This window comes from Malaclemys terrapin, chromosome 2, assembly GCF_027887155.1.
Source record: "Malaclemys terrapin pileata isolate rMalTer1 chromosome 2, rMalTer1.hap1, whole genome shotgun sequence".
In the NCBI taxonomy this organism is placed as follows: Eukaryota; Metazoa; Chordata; order Testudines; family Emydidae; genus Malaclemys; species Malaclemys terrapin.
In genome coordinates, this window is record NC_071506.1 from 246676480 (window position 1) to 246699664 (window position 23185).

Genomic DNA, 23185 nt, shown 5'->3' on the forward strand with positions numbered 1-23185 from the left:
TTTGTGAAGAACAAATCATGTCAAACCAATCTGATAGCTTTCTTTGATAGGATAACGAGCCTTGTGGATAAGGGTGAAGCTGTGGATGTGGTATACCTAGACTTTAGTAAGGCATTTGATACAGTCTCGCATGATATTCTTAGATAAACTAGGCAAATACAATTTAGATGGGGCTCCTATAAGGTGGGTGCATAACTGGCTGGATAACCGTACTCAGAGAGTTGTTATTAATGGTTCCCAATCCTGCTGGAAAGGCATAACGAGTGGGGTACCGCAGGGGTCTGTTTTGGGACTGGCGCTGTTCAATATCTTCATCAACGACTTAGATATTGGCATAGAAAGTACGCTTATTAAGTTTGCGGATGATACCAAACTGGGAGGGATTGCAACTGCTTTGGAGGACAGGGTCATAATTCAAAATGATCTGGACAAATTGGAGAAATGGGCTGAGGTAAACAGGATGAAGTTTAACAAAGTCAAATGCAAAGTGCTCCTCTTAGGAAGGAAAAATCAGTTTCACACATAGAGAATGGGAAGAGACTGTCTAGGAAGGAGTACGGCAGAAAGGGATCTAGGGGTTATAGTGGACCACAAGCTAAATATGAGTCAACAGTGTGATGCTGTTGCAAAAAAAGCAAACATGATTCTGGGATGTATTAACAGGTGTATTGTGAGCAAGACACGAGAAGTCATTCTTCCGCTCTACTCTGCTCTGGTTAGGCCTCAGCTGGAGTGGAGATGTGGAGAAATTGGAAAGGGTCCAGAGAAGAGCAACAAGAATGATTAAAGGGCTTGAGAACATGACCTATGAAGGAAGGCTGAAAGAATTGGGTTTGTTTAGTTTGGAAAAGAGAAGACTAAGAGGGGACATGATAGCAGTTTTCAGGTATTTAAAAGGGTGTCATAAGGAGGAGGGAGAAAACTTGTTCATCTTAGCCTCTAAGGATAGAGCCAGAAGCAATGGGTTTAAACTGCAGCAAGGGAGGTCTAGGTTGGACATTAGGAAAAAGTTCCTAACTGTCAGGGTGGTTAAACACTGGAATAAATTGCCTAGGGAGGTTGTGGAATCTCCATCTCTGGAGATATTTAAGAGTAGGTTAGATAAATGTCTATCAGGGATGGTCTAGACGGTATTTGGTCCTGCCATGCGGGCAGGGGACTGGACTCGATGACCTCTCGAGGTCCCTTCCAGTCCTAGAATCTATGAAACTTCAGCTTCTTTAGGTACTTGTTGAGGTCTTGCAGGTCCAGAATGGGATGTAGACTGCCTTTGGGATTAAAAAGTATCAGGAATAAAAACCCCTGTTCCTGTACTCTAGAGGAACTTCCTCCACCGCCTCAGCTGCAGCAACCCTTGAACCTCCTGTGCGAGGAGACTCTTGTGAAAAGGGTCCCTGAAGAGGGGCGAGGAAGGTGTAGAAAGAAACTGGAGGATATAGCCCTGCGCCACTGTGCTCTAGACCCAGCGGTCCGAGGTTATTGTGGTTCATGCAGGGAGGAAAAAGGAAAGGCGGCTGGAAAAAAACAGGAAGATGGATCCGGGGAATAGTCTGGTAGGTCGCCCTCTGGTGCACCCTCAAAACAGTTGCTTGGCCCTTACTCATTCTGGCTAGAGCCCGACCGAGCAGGGGGTGGAGGAGAGTGACTCGGGCGGCGCTTCAGCCCTTGGCCTTCTTGTGAGGGGTCCTGCCAAGGCTGACTCCCTTGTCCCTGAGGCTGCCGAGGTTTGAATCGCTTACGTGCCAGGCCTGGGACATACAGCCCCAGCATTTTCAGGGTAGTACTTAGCAACTTTGCTTCATGGAGTGTAGGGCCCTGGGCAATTGCCCTGCTTGCTACCACCTAACGCTGGCCCTGGCTTTTATATGCGAAGAACAGTTGTGGCACAGGTGGGCTGTGGAGTTTTTATAGCATGTTATGGGGGGGAGGGGGTAAACTCAAAGAAAAACGTTGAGAATTCTTGATATAAAACATTGTGGCGGTGATGTCCACCAGGACTTGAACCACTTTGCCTTGTAAATGGGATCGAAAAACCTGACAGGCCAGGCGAACCGCCCTGAGCTCCTGACATTTATGTGGAGGGAGTGGTCGACCCCCAACCAGCACCCTTGTGTACTGAGCTTGCCCAGGTGGGGTCCCCAGCCAAGGTGTCCTACACCAGAGTTAGCAACAGGGATGGGGCTGCAACGGGGACTCCCTGCAACACCGATGTGGGGTCCAACCATCATGCCAGTGATGCCAGATGTGGTCCGTCACCCTGACTACCAGGTCTAGGTCATGCTTGTTGGGGATATAGACCGACACCAACCATGCCTGCAGCTGCCGGAGGTAATGGACCACGTAAGTACAGGCAACCATGTGGCCTAACCACCTTAGGCAAGTGTAGGTGGTGGTTCCTTACATGTGAGATTACATCCAATGTGGCTCAGAAACAAGCCTCCAGAAGGAATGCCCTCGCCCACAAGTAATCAAGGTATGCCTCGAACTCTTCCATTGCACTGGTATGAGGGTCGATTTCTTTTTGTCCACTTACAGGCCCAGGTCGTGGCATGTAGAATGCACCAGATCGAGGCTGCTCTTCACTTGATCCCGCAATCTGTCTTTGATGAGCCAATCGTCAAGAAAAGGATAGACCTGGACACCCCCTATCCCCCGACGCCTCAGATAAGTGGCTACTGGGGCCATACATTTTGTATATACACTCGCAGGTCTGAGGAGAGGCCAAAGGGAAGCACCATGAACTGGAAATGGCACTGGCCCACCATAAAATGGAGGAACTGTCTGTGTCCTTGGAAAATAAAGATATGGAAATAAGCATCTTTCAAGTTGAGAGCAGTGTACCAGTTTCCTGGATCCACGGAGGGGATGATGGATGCCAGTGAAACCATGTGAAACTTCAACTTCTTGAGGTACTTGTTGAGTGGTTCAGGTCCAGAATGGGTCTTAGGCCCCCTTTTGCTTTTGGAAATCAGGAAATAGCGGGAGTAGAAACCTTTCCCCCCTCATTTCTTGAGGGACCTCCTCCACCACCCAGTTGTAGGAGGTTGTCTACCTCCTGAATGAGAAGTTGCTCATGAGAAGGGTCCCTGAAGAGGGGCAGGGAAGAGAAGAGACGGGGGGGCCAAAAACTGAAGGGTGTAGCCCCATGACAATCTCTAGCTCCCAGTGGGCCGAGGTGACTCTCGACCAGGCCAAAGGGTAGGGATGGAGACAATTGAGGAAAAAAGATGGGGCAGATCTGGGGAGGTGACTGGGGAGCGGGTCTTGAGTGCGCACCCAAAACACCAGCGTCTGGCCCAGTGGTGTTTCGCTGGGCCAGGTTGTACAGGTGAACAGGAGGAGGAAGGGTGGCGGCGACTAAAACCAGCGTCCCTTCTCCTCGTAGAGCCCTGCAGAGGCTGCCAAGGCCTTGGCGGTGGGGGCAGCCGGAATTGCTTCCTTTCTGATTGAGGCGTAAGCATCCTCAGGGAGAAGAGGGTGGTCTGAGTGTCCTTCAGACCGTGCAGCCTCATGTCTGTCTGTTCCAAAAGCAGCCCAACTCCATCCAACGGGAGATCTTGTATCGAGGACTGCATCTCTTGGGATAGACCCGAGGTCTGATGCCAGGAACTGAGCCTCATGACCATCCTGGCCACAGAATCGACCTCATCCCAGGCCATCTGGAGGGAGCACAGAGCCGCTGCAGTACCCTCCTCAACAAGGGTCCTGAACTCTTTGGCCACCTCCTAGGGCATGGAGTCCTTAAACTTGTGGAGGGAGTCCCACAGTTAAAGTTATATTGCCCCAAAGAGCCTGGTGGTTCATGACTCAGAATTGGGAGATTGGCTGTGGAATAAATTTTCTTCCTGAAAAGGTCCAGTCTCTTGGCCTCCTTATTTTTGAGGGTGGAACTAGCATGCCCTTGCTTGTCCTTTTCGTTGGCCGCCGACACAACCAATGACCTCGGGAGGCAGGTGGTGTACAAGTATTCAACCCTGTAGTTGAGACAAAATACTTTTTCTCTGCCAGCTTGGAAATGGGCGGGATGGAGGACGGTGTTTGTCAGAGGGCTTTGGCAATGTTCAGGACCCCTTCGTGCACCAGGAGTGCGACCCGTGCAGGGGTGGATGCAGAGAGTACATTGAACAAAGTGTCTGATTGGTCCGCCATCTCTTCTGACTCTTGGCCTAAGTTAGTGGCCACCCTTCAGAGCAGAGCTCTGTGCTCCCTAAAGTGATCCAGTGGGATAGCAAGGGAGGGCTCTGCCACCACCTTGTCTGGAGTGGAGGAGAATGACCCAGGGCATCATCCCCTGCAGGGGAAGAGGGTCTTGGGGTGGGCACCTGTTCTTCCATCTCAGCACTCGACAACACTTCATGCACCGAGCCTGGTGCTCCCTGTGCTGATTGGAACTTATCTGACATGGCGACCGATGATTGGTGAGACGGGGGCATCAGCATAACCAGCACACCCCTGGCTTTCCAGTAAGGCCATTGCACTGGCCACCGGTCCTGCTGCCTGATCAGCATCGCTGAGGTGGATGCAACCTCAAGATCCCAGCCACAACAGTGCTGTCTCAGCGAGGGGCTGAACTCGCTCTCCATGCTGGAGAAATCCTCCTCCGGTGACCAGGGTGAGACCATTGACACCTGAGTCCTGTGGTTAACAGTCGCCGTGAGTGATCGGTACCTTGAATATTCAGACCGGTGCTGGGAGTAGGGGGAACAGCGCCGTGTTGGGGAGCGTCCCTGAGGTCTCGGTGATGGTGCTCGTCGGCGCAAGGATGACTGGTGCCGACTGTATGACAACTGGTACTTCCCTCTGGGCGAGACTCTGCATGAGGGTGGAGACCGGGAGTGCTGTACCGGTGATCTGTGGCAGCGAACCAGTGATCTGGACTGATGAGACACCAGGGCGCAGCAACAAAGGGCTCTGCTTCGGCTCCGTAGACTGGCAACGCTCACTCGCCTTCTGGGAGGCCTTCACAGCTAACTTACCCTCATAAGGAGCCTTCGCCGGGTCCATCGCTGCATGTGGTGCCAGCGAAAGTGGGAGAGTCCTTTGCTCTCTGGGCACCGGGAGCTGAGAAGGCATTGACTGCGCCATCAGCCTGGGTCCCCTACTGCTCCCCGGAGTCGGTGGAGGATCCCTTGGGGGGGGTAAGAGGTCCCTTCGGGGACATGACCCCTTGCGGCTCCGGCATGGGCAGGCAGCCTGAGCAGCGTCCTTTACCCTATGCACCTTGGTCCGATTTGCTCATTGCCAGGTCCCTCTTCTTGGGCACCGGCAAAGGTGATTGGTGCCGGGTAGAGCCTGGTGCCGGAGATGCGCTATGCACGGAGGCCGAAGTGCCGAGCATTGTGTCCGACTGGGCCGGCTCTGAGGCTGGGCGAAGAGCAGCCTCCAGGAGGAGGGCCCTCACATTAATGTCACGTTCTTTCTGTGTCCTAGCACCAAAGTTCTTACAAATGCAACACTTTTCTTTAATGTGGGATTTCCCAGGCACTTCAGATAACTACCATGTGGGCCACTAACAGGCATAAGCCTATTACAGTCAGCACAGGGTTTAAAACCCAGTAACAGGGCATGCCCTGCCTGGGGCAAAGTCCACGCTGGGATCCTAAACTGACTAAGTACAGTACTTAATAGCTACTTACTAACTAATCTGCAATAAAAAAACCAGACTATTTACAGCTGGAACACGAAGTTCAAAGAGTAAAGAAAATGCTCACCACCTGCGAAGCAAGGGGGAGAGGTGCTCCGACCAACCACCACAGGCGGTAAGAAGGAACTGAGAGGGCTTAGGGCCGGCAGCGCCTGATATAACGACGTATGAGCGCGGCACCACAGCAGACCCTATGGATACCGCTAAGGCAAAAGTCTCTGACAACTATGCATGTGGGTGTGCACACACCTAGAATGGAATCGACATGAGCAAGCACTCGAAGACGACGACCAGACACTTTTCCTATGACTTTAGGACAAAGCTTAGTGACGCGTGTAAACTAAGAATTGTGGATTTAGAAAAGTGTATTTTTTATATAAAAATAACATATATACACACACATATACACACACACACATATATACACACACACACACCGCGCGAGAATGTGTACACATACACCTCTACCCCGATATAACATGAATTTGGATATAACGCAGTAAAGCAGTGCTCCGGGGGGGGCGGGGCTGCGCACTCCGGCGGATCAAAGCAAGTTCGATATAACGCGGTTTCACCTATAAGGCGGTACGATTGTTTGGCTCCCGAGGACAACGTTATATCGGGGTAGAGGAGTACGAGTGTAAGTGAGTGAGTAGCAATTAGTTGATAGGAGTTGGTAGAGACAAGGACACAGTTCAAAAGGCAGAGCAACCAATAACTGATCCTGCTGCATATTTACACTAACAGACATTTTTCAAGGGTATCATAAAACACACTAACCCAAATGGAGATTTTGAGAAAATGAGCACAACTCCTCTGAAGTCAATGCACATAACGCAAAATGCACTAGTGCAATGCAAATGTGCTACACACTCAGAGGTTTAGTTTCTAATGAAGACCATTACCTTTTGGTTAAAGAAAATTAAGTTACTAGTGATAATGGCAGAAATCACAAATCCATAGTTCATCTGCTGGTTCAATTGTTTTGAGGGAAAGTTGTCAGATCAGCAAAAACAATATTACGACATCAACATATAGACTAACAAAAAAACCCAACTAACTTAGCCTTATCTTACTTTTGTTGACCAAACTTCCATTTCTACAGAAACAGGCTCAAGAAAGCCACTTCTATTGAAGCATCGAGGATTCAAAATTTCTTTTTTGCTGACTGTAGCAATGATTTCAACACAATTAGCTCCAGACAATTAAAATATGTTTTTAAAAGAAATTATGTACAAAGCAGAATGCGGTATGCAAATTTTGCAATCTGACGGACTAATACACAGGTCATATATAATATGGGAACAAGTAATGCAGCCAAATGTGCAACATGACAAACACGAGCCCTTCCTCTCCCAAATACACACAAACGCAACAACAGAGAAAGTGAGTGTGTGTATCTGAGGGAATAAACAGATAATAGCAGCAATGATAACCTCAGCAAAGACTATTTCTTGGAGATCAACGGATGGTTTAGGTTATCAACAGGAAGTGCATTGTGTCATAATCATTATTACTCAAAACAACAAAGGACCATCTACAATCTTACCTAGTTCTGGGGGCAGCACAGTAAGACGGTTTCCCTGGATATGAAGTTCCTTAAGTTGAGTGAGTTCACCAATTTCTTTAGGCAGTGATATCAGGTCATTGTCCCTAAGGCTCAGCTAAAAGAAAATATAAATTCAGAACAATTTTCAGTTAAAATAAAGCAGCCTAAAAGAGAACACTTCTCTCTGCCCACCCGTCGCCCCCCCACACTCAATTCTTCCAATTTATTTACAAAATAAACAAGAAACAGTACCAGGTGTAGTGGTTATTCCTGAAAAACAAACCCTACTACTTCTCAAATTGACTAGATTCTACTGCTACAAGGGCTGTGAAAGTGAATTGATTTTCCAAGAATTTAGATAAATTACTTACTATCTGCAACTTTGTGAGCTTCCCAATATCTGGCGGCAGGATTTCAAAATCGTTGTCACTTAGATAGAGTGCACGCAGGGTGGCTGCAAATTAAACAGCAATATATAAACAGGGTGGCATATAGCCCAACCATTTGAGGTTGGATCAATAAGAGAGTCAGCTTTGATTAATAACCCTGACTTGGTGAAAAGCCTTTGACATACTCAGGGCTCACAATAATAACAAGCAGGTCAAACTTAGATTTACTGCCTTATTGTATTGTTGGTGTGTTCAGGAAAACATCCATATCCAAAAGGACTGACACAATTAACAATTTCTACAATAGACTGTGGCAGGTTCTGGCACATAGTTTCAATACTCAGCTGTCAGAAGGAGCAATTACTCTATTACATCTGATTCCTAGTTATTACCCAATTTGCATTAAAAAAGCTGTGTTTTGGAATGAATTTACACCTATATTTAACTACATGCAGTGCTGTGGAAAGATCTTAAAACAGGATAGTAGAACACAAACAACTGAGTTCAAATCAAATCATTTATATTTTCATAGGTCGTCTCTCTCTCTCTCTCTTTGCAGTAGAAGACAGAATGATAAAGTTTAAAAACGAAAAAAGAAAAACCCAATACATCCATTTAGCTTATTACTATTTGCACAGCACTGTGGCTGTGCATGGTACTTTTCAGGGAAATTAAACCAAAAGAAAAACAACAGTGAATGCTGGGAGGACGACTATGACTTCCCATCCTTTCCGAGAGCAGTTGGATGTCTGTTTTGCAGTTTTCTCGTTAGTTGCATTGTAGTCATCATCATTTTTAACTTTTTGATAATTTAAAATTTTCCTTCTATTGGATCATGATCAGTAGGTCCTTCTCAGCAAGCAGCATGGCCTCCTCTAACCTCTTTGCCACTTTTTCTGCTTAGGCTGTGATTGCACTTCCAATAAAAAACATTGTTAAAAAGAATATTAAGGTTGCAAAGTCAAACACTCAAAAGTTAGAAAACACCAGAATAAAGATTGCCTGTGTAACTGTAATTGAGCCTCTGTATGCCTGCATTAAAGATACAGTCTTTAACTACATGATCACATACTACTTCTTCTACCCTGCCTCATTCAGTGCACACGAAGGATGGAGCTCTGAGAACGAATCAGGGTTGTGTAGTGAAAGAAGCTCCTGTCTGTAGGAGCCTTGCCTCACTCGATGCAGAAGTTGGAAGGTGTCTAGTGAATGAGGTAAGGGATTGCAGAAAGAGAAAAAAGATCTTTTTAAGGAAGTTGAATGCTTTCCTTGGGAACTAGATTCTATTCTGGCCTCCACCATAGAGTTCCTATCTGTTGCTGCGCAAGTCACATAAACCAAAGTGTTCACAGCTGGCCACTAATTCGGTGTTCCTCATTTTCTGGGTGCTCTACAGATACTTAGGGCCAGATTTGCAGAAAGGCCAAGTGTTCACAACTGTAACTGAAGTCAAGGGGGGGGGAGGGGCACTGTGCTTTGACTATACAAGGTGCTGTAAAAATGCTAGGGACTCTGAAAAATCAGACCTTATATGCCTCAAGTCAGGAACCCAAAATCAGCAGACACTTTGGACTGTTTTTGCCTTAGTTTCTCCGTGCCTCAGATCCACAGCTATAAAATGGAGAGAATACCACGTCCCTACCTCAGAAGAGTGTTCTAAAGCTAAATTCATTAATGTTTGATTAAACACTCACAGCATGATGAGAGCACCATAGAAATGCCCTGGAGAAAATCAACAGTACTGTATTCAATGCAGTTTGGATGGTGTGCAGTAAATAAGGTCGGGGGCCACACACTGAATGAGGATAAAAAGTAATATTGAATTCACTTAAAAGGCGAGGATCATATGGAAAAAACAATATGTGGTAACATAATTAAAGACTATCATAATAGATATGCACAAAAAAGGCTCAATTAAAGCTGCAAAAGCAATCAGCATTCTGAGATTTCATGACTTCTGAGCGTTTGACTTTGTAACCTTAACATGCTTTTAACATATATATAAACACTAGACACACACATTTCTGGAAACCTGGTTGTAGTTACTTTCAGATTGTCAACACGCCTCAAGGTGACATTCTTTATTGTCCCATGAGACTTGTTAGCGTCTATTAAATTTTAGCTAAGTACGTGGATCAAGAAAATATTACCCTCAAGAAAGCTAATATGCCATTACTAACCAAGTCCTTGCATGCCCAATAGTGTCAGGTGACTGTATATCAATGGTACGTATTGCTGAGCTATGTAGAAATATTCAAGAGGACCAAGGAAGAAAAACATATATCTAAAAAATTCTATTGGAGTTTGGTCTCTATCAAATAAATTTCACTGGCAGAAAGCAAAGCACCATTTCAGGAAGATTTATAGATTTTTTTTTTTTTTTTTTAAGTTTCTTACTCAGATAGAAGAAGTTTCCAGACAGGGAATTTTCATTTAAGTTGTTATAAGTCAAGTCAAGAACCTCCAGAGCTGGTAAAGATCCAAATCCTCTAGGCAAGGTATTTAACCTGTTCATGCTGTTGGTGGTGGAAAAACAAGACAGACAGAACATATGTTTATATTCATTTTGCCAGTTAATCATAAGCAAAACGGATGACGGCATTAAGAGCTTTCCAAAAAAGAGGAGGCCACACTAATTTCTAGGTCAATAGTGCCAAAGCCCCCAACTCCCACTGGTTAATGGGATGGGAGCTGAGGGTGCTCAGCACCTCATAGGATTGAGGCCCACAGACCATTATTCCCCAAATTCCCATGACTTTTCTTTTTGTTCCTATCTCTTACCCTACACCCCTTCCTTAATTTCATCCTATCATTTTCCCTAATAAAGTTAGTTTCTTCTCACAACCAGTTCATCTTTGATTGCACTGAAGTATAATTACTCAGGTCATAAGTGTTGCATATTCATTGAGTCACCTAATTATCAGGCCAAGGCACCGTACCTTAAGCTGTACAGTCCAGCTAGAGCAATAAACTAAAGGCAGAGACCTACAATTAATCCAAGGAGCAGATCCAGAACCTATTGATCTAAGATGGCCATAGAGCCACTGAAGAAGGCGGAACAAGCAGACTTTACCACTCTTCAGTAATAGAGATGCTTTGGGGTTGGTGGGGTGGGGTGGATACATTCAACACAATGCAGCAAGGAATGACCATGAACAGGGGATTGAAAAGGGTTATGTGTGGATGAGAATTTCAAACAGAACTAGTTATACAATGGGCGGTGTCAGGGAAGTCCTAAAAGGAGGTGGGGGAGAAAGACACTGAATTTTCAGTCAACAAGATCTTCCAACCAGCTCTCATTACAGTAGTGGAAAATGACAATGTCATTGTCTTATTTTCTCACACACACACATAAAATACATTATAAGAACATCATTAAGGTTGAAAATTCAAGCACTCAAAAGCTAGGAAATGCCACAACTAAAGTTGTCTGTGCAATAGTCTTTAATTACATGATCAGTTAATTACACACTACTTTTTTCCACGTGATCACATACTACTTTTTCCACTCATTCCTCATTCAGTGCCCAGTTAATAATCAGCTATTCAATATTTTGTTTTCTCCTCATTGGTCAATGTGTGGCCCCAGGCCTTATTTACTGCATGTTATTCAAACACTGCTCTGAAGACAGAATTCTTCATTTCCTTTTCTACAAAGCTCATCATTATAATACCTGAGTGCTTCACAAACATTAATGAATTTATTTTCATAACACCGCTGGGAGATGAGTGGGTATTACCCCATTCTACAGAAAGGGAGCTGAGGCACAGAGAGAATAAGATCAAAGATATCCGTTAATTTGGATGCCCAATTTGAGACAACTAGAATCTAAGTTTTCAAAGTACTTAGCATTATATAGCACTTAATATGTTCAAAGCACAGCTTCCATGGAGTTTAATTGTCTGAAATACTGAGCACTCACAGCTGTAATCTGACACCAGGGTCTTAAAGTTTGACACCCAAAAATGAGGAACGGATGCGGAGAAAAGTTTGATCAAGTGATTTCCAAGCATCATATAGGAACTCTGTGGCAGAGAAAGGAACAGAATTGAATTTTTCAGAATAGTATTCAACTTCCTTAACCATCAGACCATCCTTTCTCTTCCTGCAACACCCTACCTCATTCACTATATACGTCATGACTTCTACAACAACCTCCTTCACTAGAGAACCCCGATTCATCCCCAAAGAAGATCCACCCTGTGCACTGAATCAGGGGAGGTCCTGTGGAAAAAACAGTATGTGATCATAAAAGTAAAGACTATCTTAATGCATACACATGAGGGTGTTTATTAAGGTTGCCAAGTCAAGCATTAAAAAAAAATTAGGAAATGCAAGATTTAAGGTTGCACAGGCAACCTTAAATCTTGCATTTCCTAATTTTTTTTAATGCTTGACTTGGCAACCTTAATAATGTTCTTTTAACATAGGAAATAGAACACACAGAAAGCAAACTGAAAAAAATTCCAGTATGCGGCATCACACTGACATTCTCATGGGTCATTAGCTGGGTTAGAATCTTTAGATCTACCACACAGACCTCAGGCACTTGATCTAACAGTACCAGCATTATTTTCCCCTGCTCTCAATCCCAATCTATTTCCTTCTCTTTCTCCCTGGTCCAACTCTTATCCCCTCTGCATCTGAGGCAGTCTGCTTCCTCCTCCATGCTGACTGGGCATTAGAAGAGTGTCACTGAGAGCAGAGGAGAGACAGGCTTCCTGGCTCTGCGTTCTGGAGAATGTGTAGACATGGCTTGTCTGCAGTCTGGTCACATCCAGGAGCTGTAGGACTGCAGCATACCCAATGTGCATGGAACCTTAAGAGATTGTAGCTGCTAAGCTCTATGAAGTAACTACGGAACATGAAAAAAGTCAGATTTTTCAAAACGTTTTTAATTTGGCCAAATGTGGGTGGATTTTCACAGGAAAAGACAAAAGCACATTTGACACAAGGCCATTCCCTGCCTAATTTCAACTTCCAGCATCGGGTCACTAGAGGTTTTCAAAAGAAAGGATTGCCAGATTTTAACATTAGGGAAAAATACATTTTCGCCAACCTCATTCTCAGAAGTGGCTAGACTGTTTTGGCCAACACCCACCCTGAAAATGTCAGTTAAATTATGGCAAAGATAAGCAACTGAAAACAGGGTCTAATAATAGGAAGTGTTACACAACCTTAAGAATAGACAGTGCTAACTGCCCTGCTTCAAAAATAAAAAAAAAATGAAAAGTATCAGTGCTGGACAGCTAACCAAAAGAACCAAGGCCAGGAGGGTCTGGAATTAAAAAAAAAAAAAAAAAAGGAGGTGACTGTTTAATGTAACAGATCAAGGAGAAAACTCCAAGTATGAGGTTAGGGTTTGAGAGTATTTGTTACAGAAGGAGATAAAGCTGCTCTCACATCTAAATGAAACAAAGCAACTTGGAGTAGAGTGGAGATCGGTTCATGCCATGTGGTATCAAATTGGGGCTACTCAAATCCTCAGGGTCAGTGTGAGTTTGTGTAAAATGGCATATTTGTAGGCTTATTTGATTCAACTATACAAAAAACTGTATTAAACGATGTAGCTCAAGCTAAAGTTATTTGTATAAGACTTTTTTAAGAATTAGGACTGAAATTTTAGATGTTCCGTTGAAGAATGTGGTGAAATCTCCTGATGAGCAGCAGACCCATCAAAAGTTGCCTTGCAGTGCATGCAAAGTGAGTTCCCCTCCACAGAAATGACACCCAATACATGATATACTAAGACTCAGTAACCCTGTCAAGATCCCTGGAAGAAGTCACAGCTAGACTTGCTTCAAGACCCTCTACCCCCGCATCAGCAGCAATCAAGTTCTTCAAACATCAATGATTTTTTTTTCTTAGAGCACTCCTGTTAGGTAGGTAAGCACTGTCATCTCATTTTATAGATAAACAATTGCCGGCAGCATTTCAGCTGAGCACTTATTTTGTTTCTGGAGATTATTTCAGTTCGCGATCAAAAGCCCACAGAGAACAAGAGTAGGCGTATCAGCCTTGTAGTTGGTACTTGGAAACACATAGCATGCAACCTAGCAGGTACACCAGTCAACATACCAGAGCTGTTTGTATTTCCCCTCTCACTTTGAAAAGTCTTTTCTCTTCTGTTGGCATCCAGTTGCACAGCTGTATTAAGGTGCACATGGATAAAGAAGCAGCTCTATGCTCAAGTTACTTACACATGTGTTCTGATGCACGTACGAACTGATCAGAGTTCTGTTTTATTCCTTTGAATAAAGCAGTGTGTGTGTGTGTGTGTGTGTGTGTGTGTGGAGGGGGGAATACAGCATGTTTGTGAACTTAGAGTAGGCCCCATTTGGAACGCTATTCAAGGACACAGACAGCAATGAATCCAATACACATGATTAGCTGGCTAGCTAGTTTACAGTTCTCTATTTCAGTATTATAATTCACTCACATTATGTGAGAGAATGCTGGTGTAGCACCAGAATTCCTGTGTGACCACGGGCAAATCACTTATGTTCCAATTCTACAAAGATTTACATGCTTAATTTTAAACACAAGAACAGATTGACCCACTGGCACTACACAAGTACTTAAAGTTACGCTCCAGTAGAACTCTCTGCAGAATCAAGGCCTTGATCTCACTGTACCTCACTTCCGCATCTATGAAATGAGAATAATATATCCTCTCTCCCACCCTTGGTCTTGTTTACTTCAACTAAGTTCTTTGCAACAGGGACAGTGGTGTACTATAATTAGGGCTCTGCATCTGCCACGGAGGTTGCAGAAGTCACGGATTCTGTGACTTTCTGTGATCTCTGACTTCTCCAGTGGCCACTGTGGCTGTCCCCAGGCCGCCCAAGCAGCCAGTGGCTCTGGGCAGCTGGCCCTGGGGACCGCCCGAGCAGCAGTCCCAGGGGCGGCAGGAGCAGCGGCTGGCCCTGGGGCTTCCCATCCACCCTAAGATTCAATCAGGGGTATTTATGGTATAAGTCAGGGACAAGTCACAGGCTGTGATTTTGTGTTTCTTGCCTATGACCTGTCCATGACTTTTACTAAAAATACCCATGATTAAATAGTCTTAACGATAAGTAGTGACACCACATTGTACAATGGGTCACTGAGCTAAGAGAATGCCCTCTAGATGCTACTGTAATTCTACTAGTTAGGAGCAGGGAAGAGTATCCTTCACTGTAGCTGTGGGAGGCTGCTGTAATACAGGTGTATTGCTATTTCTGATCTAAAAATTTATAGAAATCGCTAGCCCATCAAAACATCTGCCCAGTTCTGAGGGAGCATTACAGCTCCTTCACAACCACTACTGCCTGCTGCTGTGCCCTCCCCACCTCACTAGCACCACTGATGGCAGCCTCTCCCACAAACAAGTACTGTTGCTCCCTGCCTCTTTCCAGACCCTGGCAACACAAGACTGAGGGTTTCAGACGCCCTCTGTCCTGCAGGAGGGGGCCCATCCAAGCACACTGGAACACATGCTTTCAGCTGGTTCTCTCAGGTGGTGATTATCTTCTTAGACACCCTTTTATCCAGCACAAATCCAAGTACCAGGCTGGATGCCAGGTGCATGCCTGGGCCCTATTGCTCAAGTTGTATGGGGGAGGGAAGGGGTAAACTTACCACTCTAGCTCAACAGTTACTCATTCTTACCCCTCTTGCCCCCTCCCCTCCCAAAAATAGTTTCTTCCTGCTCAAGACTTCAAGATGTAGGCATCAGAGGAATACCGTACGCTCACATCTTGAATACTGTGTGCAGATGTGTTGCCCCATCTCAAAAAAAAAAAAAATTGGAATTGGAAAAAGTTCAGAAAAGGGCAACAAAAAATGATTAAGGGACTAGAACAGCTTATGTAGGAGAAGAGATTAATAAGACTGGGACTTTTCAGCTTGGAAAAGAGACAACTAAGGGGACATATGATTGAGGTCTATAAAATTATGACTAGTGTAGAGAAAGTAGATAAGGAAGTGTTGTTTACTACTTGTAACAAAAACTACGGTCATCAAATGAAATTAATAGGCAGCAGGTTTAAAACAAATAAGGAAATATTTCTTCACACAACGCACAGTCTACCTGTGGAACTCCTTGCCAGAGGATGTTGTGAAGGCCAAGATCATAATAGTGTTCAAAAAAAGAACTAGATAAATTCATGGAGGATAGGTCCATCAATGGCTATTAGCTAGGATGGGCAGGAATGGTGTCCCTAGCCTCTGTTTGCCAGAAGCTGGGAATGAGCAACAGGGGATGGATCACCTGATTACCTATTCTGTTCATTCCCTCTGGGGCACCTGGCATTGGCCACTGTCAGAAGACAGGATACTGGGCTAGATGGAACTTTGGCCCTACAGGACAGACCATTCTTATGTATGTTCTCTGCCTTCACTGCCATTCCACATAGATGTTGAAAAGTGGCCAGTGGCTGATGTTTTTTATGCAATGAATATAGCCTTGTGCAGCCAAATATTTGTAAATAAACAACAAGCAGAGGCAGTGGATATATAAAGTTAATTTGCCAATTTTATTCCAATGTGTGAGTGAACATTTTTGGCTGTGCGTGTGGCCCACAAGTGACAGTTAACCTGACGTGGCCAGGCTCTGAAGATCACAAAAAAAAAAAACAAAAAAAAAACCACACACCACCCATCCCTAAGAAAAAGCGAGAAAATAGCAACACAAGGACCACCAGGATGTTGTGTCACTGGTTGCAATTTTTTTTTTTTTTTTTTTTAAAGTACTCAGAGAAGAAAAGCAGGTGGGAAAATATACAGAAGGCCTCAGAAGAATGAAAGTTGACCTGGGAAGCTGGAATACTTTACCCAAAGTGATTGAGTATTTGAAGGAGAGGTGTAGCATATTAATTGTTCAGCTGCCCTATGGGCTGCTACAAAAAGGTTTAGCTATAAAGGAATAAATCACATTCCCAAGGTAGGGTCGTCTTTTGATGTGTGTCTTTTTTTTTTTTTAAATCTCTCTCAGTGGCAGCCACTAAGGGCCTGATCCAACTCCTGAGATCAAAACCTTTCCGGGGTGGAGCGGGCCCGCTCCTGAAAAAGGCTAGGCTGATTGGGGAAGCAGCCACAGCTGGGGCCATGACCCAATCAGGCCACAGCTGGAACTACAAAAGGGCTGCGAGGCAGCAGCTCAGGAAGTCTCTCTCTAGTTGCGGAGAGAGACTGGACTGGCTGCTTGGAAGCTCAGCAGGGTACCTAGACTAGAGCAGGACTGGGGAAAGGCCAGAAGAGCTGGGGAGCTCCAGCCTGGAAAACCAGCAGGCCACAGGCCTTGCTAAAGGCCGAGAATGGTACTGGAGTTGCAGAGGTGTAGCCCAGGGTAGGCAAAGACAGCAGGTCCAAACCCCCCTTGCCAATGAATGGTTGATAGACTGCAATCTGCCCCAGAGAGCGGAGGCTAGATGGCAACTGGTAGTAGCCACTGAGGGAAGGTGGGGATAGAGGGTTGCGGGTTCCCCTGGGTGGGGAGACCCAGAGAGTGGAGGTACTGCCAGGGGGTAAAGGGGCACTGGGGTCCGGGAGGGACACAGGGGGCCTAAGGCATGCGGGATACCGGCCAGCAGAAGGCGCGCCAAGGCTGGAAAAACAAATTCCTTGGACGATCAGTGGGAGGCGCTGCGCCGGTGAGTCCTCGCATCGCTACAAGGGGCTTTAATGGGAAATGGAACTTGAGGGAATTTACCAGTTTTAAAGGGGATAATAGTTATGTTGTAATACTTAAAATATGTGAAGCATCCAGATGCCATGGCAGTGGGCTCCCTTAAAATGTATACTAGAAGTAGAATGTTACACTACAAAGTTAACATAGAAGGCAGCCTTTGGTTTACCATTTGCAAGACTAATGATACTCCTTAGCAAGAAGGCCAATTCACAGCACTCGTTCACTCCTACCCTTAAAAACAATATTAATGGAAGAAATGGAGGAGAGTAGTATTCTGGTTACAACTAAGCACAATCAACTTGTCATTTGTTTCATCATAGGTAGAAAGCATTCAACTATTTCTCCCACTAATGATGCAGCATTACACCTTGGGGTGTATCCCTAGTCAAAATGTGTGTGTGGGGAATGCTGGAGTGTTACTTTCCCAGGCAAACATATTAATTATCCAGTCTCATTGTTAAATCCAAGCCAATAGAGGCTGCCAAGAATCAAAGCCTATTCCTCTGTGCTAGAGAACAAGAGAGAAAATAAGAACCAAGTGTCTTTATTGAGAAGCCAATACCAAGAAAATATTTATATCACTGCAGCCAACAATGCAGTTAAATTATCCATGTCTTACAGAGTTATCTAACTCGTTAGAAAACATGGAGCCTAGTTAGCTAAAGTCTATTTGGGTTTAAGTAACAGCGCGTACACGTCCTCTCTCTCCAATTTAAGTTGTTTATAAGTTTGAGTTCATAATATAAACATTCATTCATACAGGGAGAAAGCTGTAAAATACTATAAAATTGCACCCACAAAATAGGAAATATACCAAATACAACTACAATATGGTTTCAGAAAAAAGGTCCATCCCCCTACTGTAGGTTTAGTTTTATAAGCATATTTCTCGCAGAAACTCCATTAAAAAAACCTGTAGTGGTGATGGTGATTAAGCAGAAAGGGACCACTACCTGTATTAGATGGAAATATGTTTGAGAGCTGTTAAAGGGGGTGACCTCTAAAGGATGCTTCCATTCTATCAATGCTTATCCTTTTAGGCTTTCAACAGAAATCCTCGTCTTATTAAGCTTTTAAAAGCCACTCTTAACTGGAGCTGCAATTCCTCCATTACTCAATGGATACAAATCCCAGTTTCTAACGACCCAGATGGAAATCCTAAATAAAACTCTCAAACGTTAATCTTCCAGAAGACAATTAATCTATGCTAAATAAGTAAAGAATGAAGCAGATCCTGGCTCTTTTATCATATAGCGACCACAGAATGCACAGATTTAATGAAGATAGCAGTTAAGGGAACAATTTTGCACATGCCTGAAATAGTATGCAACAGATTTAAATCTGAATTTAATAAGTGGATCATTATGGATTACTACTGACACAAACTAGACATCAATGTAATGTGAAAGAGACCATACACAAGTGTCTCTTCCTCAAACTGTTTCAAATTAAATAAACACACAACTGGTGTTTTTCTAAGACACTTAATTTTTGATTCAACTACAATGAAACCATAACTTCAGAGCTATCCCAAGTGCCATAAAAATGGATCTTATTTACAAAACATAAAGCTTTCAAGTGCAAGATTCAATTACTGTTAACCACTAACAGTTTTTGCTTTTTGGGGGGGTGGGAGGGGGGGGTATTTTTGCTTTATTGCTACGCACCCAAGGTTCAGGTGTTTGAGCTTCTGAAGGCTGCTTATCTGCGTAGGCAGCTCCTCAATCTGGTTGTTGAAAAAGTTAAGCACTTCTAAATTCTTCAGATCTGCAATGTTTGGTGGCACAGCTGTAAGGAAAAAAAGTGCATTGCAAAATGAAAGATTCTCAGAGCAACAGCTTACTTAGATTGTAAACCATCTTTTTGTTCTGTTTGTCTGCACCTAGCACAAAGTGGTCCTAGACCAGGACTGGGGGATCCTAGGAGCTACCACAATGCAAATGAAACCATTTCTACCCACAAGAACTGTTGATGGCCAGGAGGGCTCTATCTGGTGTCCATTTTCAAAGCCATTGCTGGCAGCACTCTGTCCTCTTAAAAAAATGCCATTAGCATTTTAAAATACTGAAACACCATTATTGAGGTGGGGGCAAAAACACCATGACAAAATACTTACTGTTCTGTAGGCAGAATGATAAGGACCCATGCCTTCCATTAGGTTTGTACAGCACCAAGCACACAGACAAGGCTCAGAAACATAACCTAAATTTTTGGATGGTTACATTAATATACATCAGAAAAATAAATAGCTCAGCCATCCAGACCTAAATGACAGTTTTATTTAAGGTCTTCTCTAGTAAAACTGAAACAAAAATCCATTCTGAGTGATGGTCCATTTCAGCCTGCTGTTTAAATAATCTAATATCTGAGTAGGTGTCCATTTAACATTCAGCTAAAATCACAACAATTTAAGTTCAGCCTTAAATGATGAACTGTTCAGCCAAGCCAGTTTTTGATTCGCTTCCCATGAGTAAAGCGCTGTGATCAATACATACAAAAAAGGTTACATCAGATTAGCAACAGATCAATGCATGGTTATTATCTAGAAATATGAAAAACCAGCCCAGCAGCACGATATGAATACGCCTTCGCAGATAAAAGGTTTAAAAGCTGTACGGATTTAAATCTCTTTTCCCACAGACAAAGAGAAACTTAAGCATGCAGCTAAAGTTTACATTACAGCTGGGGAAAAGATGACAAATCATTTGCACTGAAGCTTGCAACTGTACCCACACTATTCACCTTGGTGCATTATGTTAACTTTGACAACAGCAGGAAAAGTAGAGGGCAAATTTAAGTAATTATGAGCTTAAAAAAAAAATCATGGTCTCATTAATTTGATGGAATGAGGCAATACGCCCCGCCTTAAAAATGAGCCCACAATATTTACACAGTAGAACATTACAGTATGTCATTTACTAGACTTTAAACAGAGATTGTTGTGAAAAATGTAACTAACAAATATTTATGCAGAGCAATTAGGATATTACTCACTGCTGATGGCTGTGTTCATGGGAGGACACATTTAGCAAACTGAATAGAAGAAATTAAGACAAATCTGAATATTTAAAAAAAAAAATCTCACGTTGTCGTATGTTTTACCATAGCTGTGTGCACACAACTCCTGGGGGAATTCTGCACCACTGTGCATGCGCAGAATTTATGACCCCGCAGATTTCTTTGCTTCTCCATCAGAAAAGAAAGCCAGAAGAATGGTCATGCGACCCTCCCCACCAGTATGTTTCAGGTGCCCAGGGCAGCCGGCAGAGAGGTAAATCACTGTGGGGAGCGGACAGGACTCGGGAAGACCCGGCTGGTGGCTCCTACCTTTGCGTTGGGCTCAGCTGCTAGTTCTGTCTGGGCTCAGGAGGACGGGACTTCCTCTTCCCCTGCAAAGCATCTGGGGTTGGGTCAGACCCATCCCCAGATTTCTCCCCCAGCTGCAGGAAGCTCTGCAAACTTCTCCCTCCATCTTCTCTTCCCCTGCAGCTGAGGAGTGATGGGCACAGGAAGCGGGAAGGGATCCCCGTGCAGGGAGATGCTCCCCCATCTGCCCAACCCCCATGCCTCCAGACCCCCCCCCCCACCAAGCCTCACCCCCACCCCCAGAATCTCCTCCCAATGAGCCCCATTCCCCCTTCACCTGGACCACCCTGATGAGCCACCAGCACCTGGATCCCCAACCCCACTGAGACCCAACCAGCTACACCTGGATCCCCACCCCACTGAGCCCTCAACACCCAGACCCCCCTGCCGAGCTCTATTCCCCACCACACCCAGAACTCCCCCCCCCTCCCCCCCCCCCCGAGTTCCAACCACCTGGACCCCCCCATTCAGAGTCCCATTACTGTTGCACCCAGAACCTCCCAACAAGCCCCCGGGCATCCAGATCTCCACCCGCACCCAGATCCTGTACTGAGCTGCCTGCACGCAGATTGCCCCAGACAGACCCATCTCAACCCACACCTGGATCCCCCCACACTAAACCCCTCCACACTTTGATCCTGCCTTGTTGAGCCTGCCTGCGCACACCTGGTACGGAGAGGCAAAATCCTGGGGTGTTTCTGTGTCAGGGTTGGGTTCAGCCTCACCACTGAGTGTGTCCGCGGGGGTGGGGGAGGGGGGGGGGGGAAGAGCTGCAAAGTGATCTCCCACCTCTGTGCAGCCACTGGCCTCTGCTCCCCAATGCCATGGTGGAGCCGCCACATTTATCTGACAAATAAAATGTGCAGAATTTTAAAATATGGGCAGAATTTTTAATGTTTTGGCGCAGAATGCCCTCAGGAGTAGTGCGCGTGCACACACACTGCACTTACCCAGTTGTTGACCTCAATGGGAATTATGCATGTGTTTAGACAGACCTGTTGTACTATATGCTGAAAGCCTATGACACAATTTTCCACATAAGAGATTACTTAAATTTTTAGATATTTTAATAATACAGGTGTCTTAAGCCTCAGAATATTGAGCCAGAGGCATTATCACAGTTAATATCTCTTGCTATCACAGATTTCTTACTATTACATGTAGTAAATTATGAAATTTTTCCCCTCAGCCATATCCATCGGGCCAGCATGAGCAACTCTGATGCCTCACACCACTGCATGCAGGTCCACAGGTCCACAATGCTCCCAGCCGCTCTCAGTTCCTTCACACTGGAAAGGCTCCAATGCGGAAGGGAAGGAAGATGGATTGTGGAATGGACATGTGTTGCACATTTCCAAAACCAATACTTTACCAAATTTTCTATAACTGTCTTTTCTTTGAGTGATTGCACATGTCCATTCCACAGCAGGTGACTGACAAGCAGCGTGAACTGGAAGTGGGTTCGGAGTCCTCTTGAACAGTGATTGTAGGACCACCTGCCCAAATCTGGCATTGTCTCTAGATTGACGAGAAAGGGCATAGTGAGAGACAAACATATGGACCAATGACCAGGTTGCCGTCTAACAACCATTCAATACAGATAGACGAGCCAGAAAGGCAGCGGAAGTTGGCTGCGGCCTGAATTTTCTTTGGAGGAGCAATATCAGCCAAGTCTGTAGCATAAACAAATACAGCTGGAAATCCAGGACGAGATCCTCTGGGTAAATACTGGGTGGCCCTTTACTCAGTCTGAAACCACAATAAGGAGCTGAGATGAAGACCTGAAAGGCCTAGTCCAATCCAGGTAAAGAGCCAAAGCTCCCCTAACAGGAGGTTTCTGAAAAGGAGTCAGTAAATATATTACTTGATTAATAGGAGAATCAGAAACCACTTCAGACAGGATTTTGTGTGAGTGAAAGGAAACCCTGTCCCTAAAGAAAATTGTATAGGGAGACTCTGATACTAAAGCTCACAGTTCCCCAACTTGCCTGAGCAAGGTTACAACAACCAAGAAAACCACCTTCACATACAGGTGCAACAGAGAACAAATCGCTGGTGTCTCAAAAGGAGGGGGGGGGGGGGATGGAGGGCGGGAGACCCATCAACTTTGCTAGAACTAAAATTTAAACTCCAGTGTCGAACCAAGCTGTGAACCTGTTATAGTCTGAGCAAACCCTTTAGAAATCTGATGGACACAGGGTTTGAAAAAACTGATTATCCACAGGAAGGTGGAAAGCTAAGATAACTGCCAGATGGACTCGGATGGAACATTAGCTAAACTTGTTGTTTCGGAAACAAGAGAGTCCAAGATATGGCAAATCAGAGCTTGAGCTGGGGGCAGGTCTCTTTGTACTGACCAAACGGAGAATCTCTCCCATTTAACAAGATATGTAGACTTAGCTAAAGGCTTCCTACTATTTAGCAGAACTTCCTGTACCCCCTTAGAGCAAACTCTTCCAAAGTTGTCAGCCATGAAGCATCCACACGGTCAGCTGGAAGGCCTGAAGGTTGTGATGAAGCAGGCTGTGTAGTCTGTGAGATCACATCCATATCTCTCAAGGGCAGC

The 23185-nt window shown here is 44.7% G+C and overlaps 1 protein-coding gene across 1 annotated transcript in view; it reads right to left on the bottom strand.

The window, feature by feature from the left end:
- The window catches only part of RSU1 (Ras suppressor protein 1), a 187212-nt gene that overhangs the window by 113656 nt on the left and 50371 nt on the right, over positions 1-23185 (bottom strand). The window contains exons 4-7 of the mRNA XM_054020597.1: positions 18921-19041; positions 9980-10098; positions 7565-7647; positions 7194-7308 (exon numbers count right to left, since the gene is read on the bottom strand). Of these exons, the coding sequence (XP_053876572.1) occupies positions 7194-7308; positions 7565-7647; positions 9980-10098; positions 18921-19041 (438 nt within the window). The remainder of the gene's footprint in view (positions 1-7193; positions 7309-7564; positions 7648-9979; positions 10099-18920; positions 19042-23185) is intronic.